Source organism: Lutra lutra, chromosome 14, assembly GCF_902655055.1.
Source record: "Lutra lutra chromosome 14, mLutLut1.2, whole genome shotgun sequence".
In the NCBI taxonomy this organism is placed as follows: Eukaryota; Metazoa; Chordata; class Mammalia; order Carnivora; family Mustelidae; genus Lutra; species Lutra lutra.
The window spans coordinates 62,135,680-62,150,746 of NC_062291.1; the positions used below are offsets into that span (position 1 = coordinate 62,135,680).

General features: G+C 46.2%; 1 protein-coding gene across 2 annotated transcripts; it reads left to right on the forward strand.

The window, feature by feature from the left end:
* The first annotated feature begins 1,613 nt into the window (after window positions 1–1,613).
* Window positions 1,614–14,838, forward strand: NOLC1 (nucleolar and coiled-body phosphoprotein 1). 2 transcript variants are annotated; one of them, XM_047702845.1, is made up of 13 exons: window positions 1,614–1,809; window positions 4,901–4,956; window positions 5,065–5,207; window positions 5,311–5,438; window positions 7,198–7,363; window positions 10,165–10,301; window positions 10,428–10,566; window positions 11,061–11,189; window positions 11,386–11,496; window positions 11,584–12,228; window positions 12,411–12,517; window positions 12,871–12,963; window positions 13,113–14,838. In XM_047702845.1, the coding sequence occupies exons 1-13, from the start codon at window positions 1,690–1,692 to the stop codon at window positions 13,269–13,271; spliced, it is 2,133 nt and encodes a 710-aa protein (XP_047558801.1). In that variant the 5' UTR covers window positions 1,614–1,689; the 3' UTR covers window positions 13,272–14,838. The 2 variants fall into 2 exon arrangements, with proteins under 2 accessions (XP_047558801.1, XP_047558802.1); XM_047702846.1 differs by having other exon boundaries at window positions 5,068–5,207.
* The last annotated feature ends 229 nt before the right edge of the window (window positions 14,839–15,067 follow it).

The window sequence follows — 15,067 nt, forward strand, 5'->3', positions numbered from 1 at the left end:
CATTTTTTATAACAGGCATTGAAATAAGTTAACTTGCATTCCTATGTTCTGATGGGGCTGAGGGGTACCCCAGTGTTTGGAAGATCTAAGTTACTATGCAGACTAATAAACATGAACTAGAGAGAATTCCAAGTGCTGTTGTGCTTCTTTTAATGGTGCTAGTGCCAGACATACTCACTTTTCCAATCTGAACACAATCAAGGACATGGTTATCTCCGTTTAGTTCCTAGGACCTCTCTTTGGTCAGGTGCAAAATCCTATTGGACTTAAAACTTTGTTCCTTAGCATGTGTTGTCAGTGAAATCAGTTTTCTAGGGCAGTGCTTCTCAAGTTTAAAAGGAAATTTGAATCACCTGGTGATCTTTTTAGAATGTAGATTCTGACTTCTGGGGTGGGGCCTGAGATTCTGCATTTCAAACAAGGGGATGCTGATGCTACAGTCCCAAGGAAGGGATTTTTACCACTAAGGACCTAGAGGAAGCTCATACTTGTTCCAAATAAAGGTATTCTAAAGCGAGGCTTATGTGTACATGTATGTACCATTTTAGCTTGAGCATAATGCTTGGCACACAATAGGTATTAAGAAGAATGCATACATGTGAATAAACATGGGTAAGAGGGAGATCTGTAGGAGTTTATCTAGGAGAGTGCCTATTTTGAGAAGAGCAAAGGAGAGGTATGTCCCCCCAGAAAGTGGATCCTTACCTTTCCTGACAGGTATTAATGGGGAAGCAATTAAATGGTAGTGGGTAAAGGGATTGATGCCTGCTGATGTGAACTGAAATGTAATGGAACATTGGAATTAACTTGGCAGGCCTGGGCATTAATTTTTGAATACTCAACGACAGAGGCATTGGGAGGGTTTTCTAGTTCTCCCACAGGGAGAGTTCAAGTGTGAACTGTGATTCAGGAGATAGAAGGATAACTTCTAGGATTATAGGTTTGCAGAGATTGCTACTGTGTCGCGCAGGGTTCATTCACAATGGCTTTTCCCTTCGTGGAGCTGACTTAATGCTGAATGAGTAAGTAAGGGGGAAGGGGTTGTCTCAAGGGCAAATCATAATTGAAAGAGAGGCAATTTTAGGGATTGTCTGTTACCACTATTACCATGGATAATCTGAAGAATTCTCTGCAGTGAAGGTGAGAATTGGAATGGTATCGGACATAGAGAGCCTCTCTGGGTGTTCGAGGAAGGGAAAATGAAGGGTGGGAATCGGTTGGCGCGCGAATGGGAGTGGTTGGGAGATCCTGTGACCGAGTCTAGAGAGTCCAAAGACAGCTCAAGCCTTCCGGTCCACTCTACTCTGGAATGCAAATCCCAGTTGCAGCAACTCTTAAAAAAAAAAAAAACGGCGGCTCCAGCTGAAAGGGCGCGGGAAATCTAAAGTTTTCCCGCCACTGGCGAGGGCGTGAGCCGTGACGTCAGGGCTCCGCCTTCGCAAGGTGGTGGACAGAGGGCTCCGCCCTCACCAAGATGGCGACGCTTGTGGCACCGGAAAGAGTTTATAGATTTCGCCTCGATCCTGCCACCAAATTGGAGGCGGGACTGCCCTGCGGAGTATGCCCGCCCCTTCCGCCGTACGTCCGCGCCGCGTGATGACGTCATAGGGGTCAACCCCCATCCGTCCGGGTTCCCGAGTTCCTGAGTCCTGAGCGTCGGCAACGGTAGTGACGCGTGTTGCCCGGAGGATGGCGGACGCCAGCTTGCGCCGCGTGGTTCCCAGCGACCTGTATCCCCTCGTGCTCGGCTTTCTGCGCGATAACCAGCTCTCGGAGGTGGCCAATAAATTTGCCAAGGCAACAGGCGCTGTGAGTGCGGGCTTGGGACAAGGGCTGGGGTGGGAGGACCACAGGTCTTCGGGCCCTCACTGGGTTAGGTTTCCGGGTACCGGGGTCTCTAGGGTCTTCCAATCCAGTATCTGCGGGGCCTTTGTGCCGAGCTCTCGGCGGTGACCCGGGAGTCTGGAGTCTCGGCAACTGATACCCCACGAGGTCTCACTAGGTAGCGTTGAATCTTGTTGCCTTTTTCTGTTGAGCAGTGCAGCGACGGCAGCGTGGGTTCCTCGTGGCCCAGGTCACGTGGCTGGCGGAGTGCGGCGAGCTGGGGGGAGCGTGGTGTCCCACCGGAGGCATTGGAGGCTCTTGGTTCCTTCTTTGGTTTTACGTTGGTTGATGCAAAACGTGACTTGAACTGAACTCAGTCGAATTTACCCAGGACTCAAAGATGAAATTGCTTTAGAAATGGGGGATGGGATTTTCGTTAGTAAAGAAGAAAGTGAGAGTAGAGGTATACCAAAGCAGAATTGAACATCACAGCCCTACCAGGTAGTGGGCTTGGATCTTTGACTTCTGGAATCAAGCACATCTAGGTTTGGGACCAGGCTCTCTTACTTCTTAAGATGTGTAACCTGAACAGCTTGCTGAACCTCTCTGAGTTTGTTTCTATTCCTACAGAGATGCCATCATCCATCTTATAATATTTTTGTGAATTTCAGTAACGTGATAAATATGAAGTGGCAAGCCCAGTGCCTGGTGCTCAGGAAGCATCAGTGAGTGAAAGCTGTTATCATAGTTCTGGTAATAAATATTTGTGGTAATATAGGATGGTCCAAACACATGTAAAAAGTGGACCAGGGATGTGAAAGGGTTGGAATCTCCGGCAAGAAAAGCAATCATGGGTCGCCTGGGTGGCTTAGTCAGTTAAGCATCAGATCATGATCTCAGGGTTCTGGGATCAAGCCCCACATGGGCCTTGCTTCTCTCTCTCTGCCACTCCCCCTGCTTGTGCTTGCTTTGTCTCTGTCAAATGAGTAGATAAAATCTTTAATTAAAAAAAAAATCCTGATGCATGGGAAAACATCTTGAAAGAAGGTAGAGTGTAGTCTTCGACAGTCTTTTTAGCCTTTGACTCAGAAGTTAAATTTATTCTTTGTGGCAGAATCAGGCTGCACAAAGACAGAATCAGATCAGTTTCAGAAAGGGTTACCTTAAGCTGGGACAGCCTGCCTTGTGATCCCCTACAACTGCTTTCATATTGGAACTGTTTTTTAATTGACCATTAGGGAGTCTGCAGAAAGTATTTTCGTAATGGGCTGGATGGAATTGGGTCTTTTTCAGAATCAGGATTTTTTTTTTTTTTAAAGATTTTATTTATTTATTTGACAGACGGAGATCACAAGTAGGCAGAGAGGCTGGCAGAGAGAGAGGGGGAAGCAGACTCCCTGCTGAGGAGAGAGCCGGATGCAGGGCTTGATCCCAGGACCCTGGGATCATGACCTGAGCCAAAGGCAGAGGCTTTAACCCACTGAGCTACCCAGGTGCCCCAGGATTTTTTTATATAACAAAAACTAATCTTTTTGCAAAGCTTACTGAAGGCCAGATGGTGTTTCCAGATGCTAAGTCCTTTATATGCATTATCCCTAATTCTCTCAACAACTTAATAAGATGTACAGTATTATCTCCATGTTAAAGAGAAATAAACAGTCTTGAAAAGATTAAGTTTTTTGCTCAGGGTCACACACAGGCAGAGGTGAGTTTCACATTTATACACATGTAACTGTGAGCCTGTACTCTTGATGGTACTGCAATGTTTTGCTTTTTTTTTTTTTTTTTGTATCAACTTACAATCTATTATCAGTGTAATTAATAGTTGAAAGTAACTTTTGTACTGAGTATATAACTTAGCTTTTTTTTTTTTTTTTTTTTTTAAGAATTTAGTTATCTATTTGACAGAGATCGCAAGTAGGCAGAGAGGCAGGCAGAGAGAGAGGAAGGGAAGCAGGCTCCGAAGCGGGGCTCGATCCCAGGACCCTGGGATCATGACCTGAGCGGAAGGCAGAGGCTTCAACCCACTGAGCCACCCAGGCGCCCCTATAACTTAGCTTTTTAACCAGTTTTGGAGGTTGGTTTCCAATGATTTGGTATTATAAACCATATTGCAGGAAATGCTCTCTTCTGTTAGTGTTCTTGTTTCATGGGTAAGGATGAATTCCTAGACAACGAATGCATTGCTAGCTTAAAGGGAAAGCACATTAAAAGATTTTATTTTTGAGAGAGAGATTGCGCACGTGTGAGCACAAGGGGGGACAGGGGCAGAGAGAGAGAGATGTAGACTCCCTGCTGAGCAGGGAGCCTGTCACTGGATCCCAGGACCCTGGGATTATGAGCTGAGCTGAAGGTAGACACTTAACTGAGTCACCCAGGTGTCCTGGGAAAGCACATATTTTAAAAGGCTTTCATAAATAGGATTCACTGGGGATAGATGGTGACAGAAACTGAGTATCCCAAGTTTTTGATGTCGAAAATTGGAAAGTACATAAATAGATTTTTTTTCTCTTAATTTGTGCAAGTAGGAGAAGTCTTACAAAGATGTAACATTTACACCAAATACAGCAGGTATAGAAGAGGTCACTTTTTTTTTTTTTTTTTAAGATTTTGCTTATTTAGTTGAGAGAGAAAGAGAGTAAGTGAGTGTGAGCAGAGGGTAGAGGGAGAAGCAGACTCCCTGCTGGGCAGGGAGCCTGATGTGGGGCCCCATCCCAAGACCTGAGATCATGATCTGAGCTGAAGGCAGATGCTTAACTGACTGAGCCACCAGACACCCCAAAGCAGGTCACTTTTAAAGAGAGAATAAAATCTGATTTCCTGGGGCGCCTGGGTGGCTCAGTGGGTTAAGCCTCTGCCTTCGGCTCAGGTCATGGTCCCAGGGTCCTGGGATCGAGCCCCACATCCGGCTCTCTGCTGAGCAGGGAGCCTGCTTCCCCCTCTCTCTCTGCCTGCCTCTCTGCCTACTTGTGATCTCTGTTAAATAAATAAAAAAATATTTAAAAAAAAAATCTGATTTCCTGCTAGAACAACCAGGATAAAATTTTCTTACTGAGTTATTTTTTTTCTCTTATAGACCCAACAGGACGCCAACGCCTCTTCTCTCTTAGACATCTACAGCTTCTGGCTCAAGTAAGTCTTCCCTATATCACTGTGACTGGTTTTCCCCCAAGGAGTTGGGCTGTGTTCCTTGGTGTGGGAAGATCCTGATCCCCCAAAAGTTAGCCTCATCTACCTCAGCAGGTCCGCCAAGGCCCCAAAGCGGAAGGTACAGGCAAATGGACCAGTGAGTAAGAAGGCTAAGAAGAAGACTTCATCCAGTGATAGCAGTGAGGACAGTAGTGAGGAGGAAGAACCCCAAGGACCTCCAGCTAAGAAAGCTGGTAAGGCTGGGCAAGGAGTTGGTGTTAGTGATTCCCAGAAAGGTATTTGTAGCCTGCCTGTACCACGTGGCTGATTCTCACTGGGGTTTGTGGTTCTGTTCAGCTGTACCTGCCAAGCGGGCCAGTTTGCCTCAGCATCCTGGAAAGGCTGCAGCCAAAGCATCAGAGAGCAGCAGCAGTGAGGAATCCAGTGATGAGGAGGACGATGACAAGAAGAAAAAGCCTGTTCAGGTTTGCATCTTTGGGAAGGAAAGAGGTTGTTGAAGGGATTAGGAAGAAGAAACCTAGAGTCCTGGCTTATAGCTTGGAACCAAGGGATGCCAGTGGGTGTATAAGAGGTGACTACGGGGGCGCCTGGATGCCTTAGTCAATAAAGCATGGGACTCTTGATTTCGGAGTTTCATGTTTTTTGAGTCCCATGTTGGATGTAGAGATTACTTAAAAGGTAAATAAATAAGGGGCGCCTGGGTGGCCCAGTTGGTTAAGCCTCCTACTCTTGGTTTTGGCTCAGGTCATGATCCCAGGATTCTGAGATCAAGCACCGATTGGGCTCTCTGCTCAGCAGGGGTTCTGCGACTCTGCCTCCCTCACCCTCTGCCCCTCCTCCCACTCCCAGGCGTGTGTGAGTGTGCATGCCCCCTCTGTCTTTATAATAAAATGAATTTTTATTTATTTTTCAAGGATTTTTATTTATTTGACAGAGAGAAGATCACAAGTGGGGGGGGCAGGTTCCCCGCCAAGCAGAGGCCCCAATGTGGGGCTCAGTCCCAGGACCTCGAGATCATGACCTGAGCTGAAGGCAAAGGCTTAACCCACTGAGCTACCCAGGCGCCCTATAAAATGAATCTTTAGATACATAAATACGTAAAATAAATAATAGGTGACCATGGTGGAGAAAATAGAAGTATGAAGCTTGGAAAGGGTATGTGAGGGTGAAGTTGCACTCTGAATCTAGAGGAACCCATTCTGTTTCCAAGGTGGTGTTTGTTTTTTCTGGGACACTAAGATCCCAAGAGTAAATAAGAGTATGTTTTGTAGACAGATATTGGGAACTCTTAAGCAGGGAATGACAAGGACAGGGTTGGGTTTTTCTTTCTCTTTCTTTCCTTTTTTTGTTAAGGTTAGCTTTTTAAAATTTATGTGACAGAGACACATCAAGAGAGGGAATACAAGCAGTGGGACTGGGAGAGGGAAAGCAGGCTCCCCACTGAGCAGAGAGCCCAGTGTGGGGCTCGATCCTGGGGCCCTGGGATCAGGACCCAAGCCAAAGGCAGACGCTTAAGAACTGAGCCATCCCGGCATCCCTTCTTTCCTATTATTAGAAATATTTTATTTATTGAGAAAGAGAGCATGCACGTGTGCACACATAAGGGAGGGCAGGGGGCAGGGGGAGAAGCAGACTCTCCACTGAGCAGGGAGCCGGATGTGGGCTCCATTCCAGGACCCTGATGTCATGACCTGAGCTGAAGGTAGACGCTTAACTGACTGAGCCACGCAGGAGTCCCTTTTCCTCCCTCACTCCCTTTCCACCTTCTTTCCTTCCTTCCTTCCATCCATCTGTCCATCCGTCCTTCTTTCCCTTTTTCTTGAGATTTTAAAATTATTTTTAAGTAATCTCTGTTCCCAGTGTGGGACTCAAACTCATGACCCCAAGATCAAGTTTCATGCTCTAACCACTGAGCCAGGCAGGTGCCCCAATATTTTTGTTTTCCATGAAGAATTTGGTGCCCTTTTCAGATGCTGTCTTTTTTCAGTACACTCTGTGTCACACATGGTGCTTGAACTCATGACTCCAAGATCAAGAGATGCATACTGTACCGACTAATTTATCCAGGTGCCCTCAGATGTCGTCTTGCTCAGCATTTATTTGCTCTTACTTCTCCATTAACTCCTAAAAAATAAAAGTAGTCTAGGATGGTTTCCACCTTAGGATGCCCTTTGGGTACCTAGAACCTCTTGCTGATTCTCTTCATTGTGTGTTTCCTCACAGAAGGGAGTTAAGCCCCAACCCAAGGCAGTCAAAGCTCCTCCTAAGAAGGCCAAGAGCTCTGATTCTGATTCAGACTCAAGCTCAGAAGATGAGTCACCAAAGAACCAGAAGCCAAAGACAACACCTGTGGCAGCTAAAACTCAGACTAAAGCCTCAGCCAAACCAGGTACTACTTCCATTCCCAAGAGGCCAGGCTGGGGACTAGTTTGCTCTGGGGACTAGTATTAAAATTGCTCATTCAGGGGCACCTGGGTGGTTCAGTCAGTTGAGCTTCTGCCTTTAGCTCAGGTCATGATCTCAGGGTCCTGTGATTGACCCCCGAGTTGTGCTTCACGCTGGGCATGGAGCATGCCTAAGATTCTTTCTCTCCCTGTTCTTTTTGCCATTCCCCATCCCATGTGTGCATGCTTGTGCCCACGCTCGCCTGCTCTCTCTCAAAAAAAAAAATTGCTCCTTTAGCATAGGGGTGAAATGGCACTGGTTGTTGAATTAGAAATACTGCTTAGTGTCTTTTTTTTTTCTTAAAGAGGGTTTTTATTAATAAGTGGAACATTTCATAATTAGGGATTAGTAGCTAAAGAAATAGTCTGCAGTGAGGAAAAATGTAGTTTTTTTGTTTTTTTGTTTTAAATCTTTGCTTTTTATTTTTATTTATTTATTTATTTTTAAAGATTTTATTTATTTATTTGTCAGAGAGAGAGAGAGAGAGCAAGCACAGGCAGACAGAATGGCAGGCAGAGGCAGAGGGAGAAGCAGGCTCCCTGATGAGCAAGGAGCCCGATGCGGGACTCGATCCCAGGACGCTGGGATCATGACCTGAGCTGAAGGCAGCTGCTTAACCAACTGAGCCACCCAGGCGTCCCTAAATCTTTGCTTTTTAAAAAAAAAAATTTATGGGACACCTGGGTGGCTCAGTGGGTTAAGCCGCTGCCTTCGGCTCAGGTCATGATCCCAGCGTCCTGGGATCGAGTCCCACATCGGGCTCCTTGTTCTGTAGGGAGCCTGCTTCTCCCTCTGCCTCTGCCTGCCACTCTGTCTGCCTGTGCTCGCTCTCTCTCTCTCTGACAAATAAATAAATAAAATCTTTATAAAAAAAAAAAATTTATTTGGGGCTCCTGGGTGGCTCAGTGGGTTAAAGCCTCTGCCTTCGGCTCAGGTCATGATCTCAGGGTCCTGGGTTCGAGTCCCGAATTGGGCTCTCTGCTCAGCGGGGGGCCTGCTTCCTCCTCTCTGCCTGCCTCTCTGCCTACTTGTGATCTCTGTCTCTCAAATAAATAAAATCTTTAAAAAAAAAAAATTATTTGCCAGAGAGAGATCACAAGTAAGGCAGAGGCAGGCAGAGAGGAGGAAGCAGGCTTCCTGCTGAGCAGAGAGCCCAATGCGGGGCTTGATCCCAGGACCCCGAGATCATGACTTGAGCCAAAGGCAGAGTCTTAACTTTCTGAGCCACTCAGGTGCCCCCCAAAAAACGTGTTTTAAAAAATGGTATCCAGAAGCACCTGGGTGGCTCAGTCGGTTGAGTGTCCAACTCTTGATTTCAGCTGGGGTCCTGATCCCAGGGATGTGGGATTTAGACCCGTGTTGGGCTCCACTCAGCAGAGAGTCTGAGAAATCTCTCTTTCCCTCTCCCTGTGCCTTCAGTCTTGCATGCTCTTTCTTCCTCAAATAAGTTAATCTTTATTATTATTTTTTAAATTTATTTTCTCTTAAAGATTTTATTTATTTGAGGAAGAGAGACAGTGAGAGAAAGCAAGAACAGGGGAGGAAGAAGCAGGCTCCCCACTGAGCTGGGAGCCTGATATGGGGCTCGATCCCAGGATGCTGGGATCATGACCTGAGCCAGAAGCAGATGCTTAACAACTGAGCCATCCAGGTGCCCCCTAAAATAAATAAATCTTTAAAATAAAAGGTATCCCAGGGCACTGGGGAGCTGAAGCCTCTGCCTTCGGCTCAGGTCATGATCCTAGGGTCCTGAGATCAAGCCCCACATCGGACTCTGCTCGGCAAGGAGCCTGCTTCCTCCTCTCTCTCTCCCTGCCTCTCTGCCTACTTGTGATCTCTGTCTGTCAAACAAATAAAGTCTTAAAAAAAGTATCCATTTGCCATTCTTGTTAATAGATGATTTACATTCCTATAAATGCCATTTTGTTATGAGCACTTGTACATCTATGTTTTGTGCTTTTCATTGCCACCATCTGTCCTGTGCGTTTACTCTGTAGGAGCTGTGAGAATTTAAACTCTTTCTTGTAGTATTCTTGTGATGACAGGTTATGATTTATAGGAGCTTCTCTGAATGAAGTCGGAGTAAAAGATTTCATAGAGTACATTTGAATTGTTTACATATTTTTTTTCCTTTTTTGCTATTTTATTTATTTGAGAGAGAGAGAGAATGTTCACACATGAGCTGGGGGAGGAGCAGAGTGAGAGGGACAAACAGACCCCCACTCTGAGCCCAGAGCCCGATGCAGGCCTTGAAACTGTGACCCTGAGATCATGACCCGAGCTGAAACGAAGAGTCGAATGCTTAATGGACTGACCCACCCAGGAGCCCCACTACATCATATCATTTATTAAAGATAGTTTTATGTTTGAAATTGGTCAGGAAGATCATCCTTTGATAGTCAGCCATGGCGGTTTCCCTCATGCCTTCTGTAAAGGCAAGAGAATTGGGGCACCTGGGTGGCTCAGTTGTTAAGCGTCTGCTTTTGGCTCAGATCATGATCCCCAAGGTCCTGGGATTGAGCCCCACATCGGGCTCCCTGCTTAGCAGGAAGCCTGCTTCTCTCTCTCTCCCACTCCCCCTGCTTGTGTTCCCTCTCTAGCTGTCTTTCTGTCAAATAAATAAAATCTTTTTAAAAAGTAAAATGAAGGCAAGAGAATCGATAGACTCCTAGGCTCTAAGCTAATAGGTTTCCAGGGTCCATTAAGGCCTTGGTATTTCTTACCCAATTTTTTTTTCCTTCCCAGGTACGCCAGCTCGCGTGGTACCTAAACTAACCAATGGGAAAGTGGCCAGCAAGAAGAGCAGCAGCAGCAGCAGCAGCAGCAGCAGCAGCAGTGATGAGGAGGAGGAGGCGGCAGTGGCGACAGCCATACCTAAGAAGGTTTGGGCCATAACTTCTACCAGGGGACGGATGGGGAGGTGGGGGATTGAGGGTGTCTCCATTTCCTGGCAAGATTAGTTGGACCAGCTTTTTCCTGTGGTAACTAAATTTCTCCATATGACGCAGACTGTACCTAAAAAGCAAATCGTGGCCAAGGCTCCAGTGAAAGCAACGGCTGCCCCTACCCAGAAGAGTTCCAGCAGTGAGGACTCTTCCAGTGAGGAGGAGGAGGAAGAGCAGAAAAAACCCATGAAAAAAAAACCAGGTGAGGGTTTTTTTTTTTTCCTTAGAGTTATTTATTTGTTTTTTTTAGAGAGCACGAGCAAGCATGTGCACAAGGCGGGAGTGGGAGGGGAGGGGCAGAGGGAAAGTCAGAGAATCCCAAGTGGACTTCCTGCTAAGTAAGCATGGAGCCCCACCACAACACTTGTCTTTTTTTTTTTTTTTTTTAAGATTTTATTTACTTATTTCACAGAGAGAGAGCATGTGCACGTGTGCATAAGCAGGGGGAAGCAGGTCCCTATGGTTTTTTGTTTTTTTTTTAAATATTTTGTTTGTTTATTTGACAGATCACAAGTAGGCAGAGAGGCAGGCAGAGAGAGAGAAAAGGAAGCAGGCTCTCTGCTGAGCAGAGAGCCCGATGCAGGGCTCGGTCCCAGGACCCTGAGACCATGACCTGAGCTGAAGGCAGAGGCTTAACCCACTAAGCCACTCAGGTGTCCCTTGTTTTTTTTTTTTTTTTTTTTTTTTTTTAAACAGGTCCCTATAGTTCAGTCCCCCCACCTTCTGCTGCCCCATCCAAGAAGTCCCTGGGAACCCAGGCTCCCAAGAAAGCTGCAGAGAAGAAGCAGCCTGTGGAGAGCAGTGAGGACAGCAGCGATGAGTCTGGTGAGTCCCCTCTGTGGAGAATGGGCCTGGGGGAGTAGATGAGGAATATAAAAGACAAAAATGCCTCTGTGCCTTTTGTTTTTCACTGAAGCAAGACAGGGCTTAAGTTTCTGTGTGGGTCTTTGCAGCCTCCTTTTTGTTGCTTTTGGTTGGGTTGGGACTCTGGTCCTAGCCTAATGCCATAGGTTCTCTCCAGATTCAAGTTCTGAGGAAGAAAAGAAACCTCCAGCTAAGCCAGTCATCTCTAAAGCAACCTCTAAACCAGTTCCAGCAAAGAAAACACCAGAGAGCTCTTCAGATAGCTCAGGTGAGGTATATGGAGGCCCTCAGGGTGGTGGGAGCTCCAGGGGCTCTCTTCAGTTTGATTTCTATATATTCTTTGCTCTCTGTCTAGACTCTGACAGTTCTGAGGATGAAGCTCCTGCCAGATCAGCCGGTACCACCAAGAATCTACCAAGTAGGCCGGTTGCCACTCCCAAGCAACCTGCAGCTAAACCAGCCACAGCTCCCAAGCAGACTGTAGGTAGTGGCCAGAAGCCTCTCATCAGAAAGGCTGATAGCAGCTCCAGCGAGGAGGAGAGCAGTTCTAGTGAAGAGGAAAAGACGAAGAAGACTGTGGTCACCCCCAAGTCTAAGGCAGCGGCCAAAGCAGCTCCGTCTTTGCCTGCCAAACAGGCCCCCCAGGGTGGTGGGGACAGCAGCTCTGATTCAGATAGTTCTAGCAGTGAGGAAGAGAAGGAGGAGAAGATGTCAAAATCCCCAGTTAAAAAGAAGCCACAGAAGGCAGCGGGAGTTGTAGCCTCTTCCAAGGTGGCTTCCACAAAGCAAGCAAAGGCCGAGAGCAGCAGCAGTTCTTCCTCTGATGATTCCAGTGAGGAAGAAGAGAAGGAGAAGCCTAAGGGCAAGGGCAGTGTAAGGCCACAAGCCCTCAAGACCAATGGGACCTCTGCAGTGACTACGCAGAATGGAAAAGCAGACAGGGATAGCCATGAGGAAGAAGAAGAAAAGAAAAAGGCAGCAGTAGCAGTTTCTAAGCCAGGTCTATATCCAAAGAATCTGTCTCCTTGGTTTGTCCCCCCAAGTATGGGTGGGATATACACTTGGGGGATGGGGTAGGGAGAGGGGGCCCACAGTTAGGCTTCCAGTTGGATGCCCTCAGTGTGGGAACCTGGGAGGAGGAATAGGAAGCTGGTCTCCTGAGTCTGGCTTTTTGTTTTGTAGGTTCAGGAAAGAAGCGGAAGCAGAATGAGGCTGCCAAAGAGGCAGAGACTCCTCAAGCCAAGAAGATAAAGCCCCAGACCCCCAACACATTTCCAAAAAGGAAGAAAGTAAGTTACCTTATTTTCTTGTCTGGAGCCAGCCTTTAAAGAGTAGAAAGGGGCACCTGGGTGGCTCAGTTGGTTAAGCCTCCAACTCTTGATTTCCCCTCAGGGTCGTGAGGTCTTTTTTTTTTTTTTTTTTTTTTTTTTTTTAAGATTTTATTTATTTATTTGACAGAGATCACAAGTAGGCAGAGAAGCAGGCAGAGAGAGAGGAGGAAGCAGGCTCCCTCTGAGCAGAGAGCCCGATGCGGGGCTTGATCCCAGGACTCTGGGATCATGACCTGAGCCGAAGGCAGAGCCTTTAACCCACTGAGCCACCCAGGCGCCCCTAATTTCTTTCTCACTTCATTTTTCTCCAGGGAGAAAAAAGGGCATCATCCCCTTTCCGAAGGATCAGAGAGGAGGAAATTGAGGTAGATGCTCGAGTGGCAGACAATTCCTTTGATGCCAAGGTGAGGGGAGAGCATGTTTGCTGTTCTTAAGGGGGCTGGGCGGAAGAGAGGGCAGCTTTTTGGCTCACGTTGCCTTGAGCAAGGAGAAGAAAGTAACAGGGCCTTGGTGTTGTCCTTCTGTGTATTAACCACTTCTCTCTGCTTACCAGCGGGGTGCAGCTGGAGACTGGGGGGAGCGTGCCAATCAGGTTCTGAAGTTCACCAAAGGCAAATCGTTCCGGCATGAGAAAACCAAGAAGAAGCGGGGCAGCTACCGGGGAGGCTCCATCTCTGTCCAGGTCAATTCCATTAAGTTTGACAGCGAGTGACCTGGGGCCATGTGTGGTGAAGCAGGGGTGGTGACCCATTGCCACTTACTTTCCCCAGTGGACCTGGGAAACTCTCAGCTCTATTAAGGACGGGTCTTGGCGAGGACAGCAGTTTAGAAGAGGTCCGAAGACTTTGCATTGTAACATCCTCTCTGACTCTTTTCTGTGTTCGTAGTTTTGTACAGATTTGTTTTTGAGTGTTGAGTAGCAAGGACAACATAAGGGGAGTGTTCTTTTTTAAGAAAAATAAAAATTTTAGTTGTCATTCCCTTCTCCCTGTTCTGTGGAAGTCCTCATGCTGAGAAATTTGTATATTTTATATTAAATCATTTCCTATTGATTTTCTTTGTGATTTCACAGGTGGGTACCCACAGATAAAATCTTAGCTATTGCCCAAGATGTAGTAAAGGTTACATTATGGAGTTTTTATAATTGGAGAATTCTGTCATTTGTTCACATTCATCCGTCCTACCCCTCACAGCTTTGGGAAGGGGCAGTTAAGAATGGTTAATGTATATGTTTGCTAAGCATGTACTGTGTAGTTCATCCTCTTTCATGGGGTTTAGGACTGATGTTTTCAGCGAGCATGGACTTAACTACTTTTGGGGATAAAATCCCCTTTTGTTACAGTTAAAATTCTGGTGTGGTGTGAATGCTGTGGGGTTAGTCTAAATATCTTGTTTTCTGTAATATTAACATTTAATGTTTGCAGTATATGTTTAGTTTTTTAATTTGAAAGCATAAACTTTTCTATTGTTCGGAGACTTTTTTTGATGACCCTTAGTAGTACTAATTTAAGGACTGCATTTCCTTGTTTTTTACATTTTAGAGAACAAAATAACATTAATCTGAAAAGTACGTATCACTTGGTATTTCTGTTTTAGTAAAAGTGGTGACACAAAATTAGCTTCATTAACTCCTATGTGATTGGAAATCACTGATCAAGAAAATGAAAGAATAAAAACTGTAACTAAAAATCTGAATTCTCAGTAGCAATTAGATTACATTAGGCAAATTTATAGGTAACCTGTGTATGTGCTTACGGAAATGGGAAGAACCTTTATGAAGTATATTAGGTGGTAAAACTTGGTGGGTTTGGGAGAGCATCCCAACAAGATTGTTTGTAGTTGGAACATGGGAGCATCTGAGGTGCCCCTTTCAGAACCTTAACTGTCAGTAACCGTGGAGGTAACAGTAAAAAAAAAAAAACAGTGAGCAGAAATGTGACTCTGAGGCCAAGGCAGCTGATCCTAAAACTGTAGGAGATGACAGTGCTTGGCCCGAGCAAGATGCGGAGGGAGGACGCAACAGCAAACTGGAGACTGGGGCTGTTTCTGTGGTGGGAAAGTGTGCCCTAGCTTTATGGATGAGGGAGGTGTAGGTTTTAAGATTAGCCTCCTCTTGTTCTGACTCCATACTTGCCAGGTAACTTGATAGTAAGTTGGTTTTCCATGTAACTGCCTCTAGGAAGAATATGCAGCTTTCATGCTGACATAGGCGCATCAGTCTGCATGGTAGGAGTTACCCATCTTAGTACAAAATAATAAACTGGCTGGTGTATAATGTGTCTTGGGAGTTTTTTATTGTGAGTCCAAAGCCCTCTCACCTATTTAAACCAGAACAATTTGGATGCCAGTTTAGAGGGCTGGAGTAAGACCTGTGAGTTCACAGAAGAATTTTCTTGACAGCAGCTTTCTGGCTTTTCGTGGCCATTCCTTGTGTCATGGTGCCTTGTTCAGGCCATAGTCCAGATCATGCATAGTCTAAACTGGGGTTGGCAGAATGGCCAATGGGCG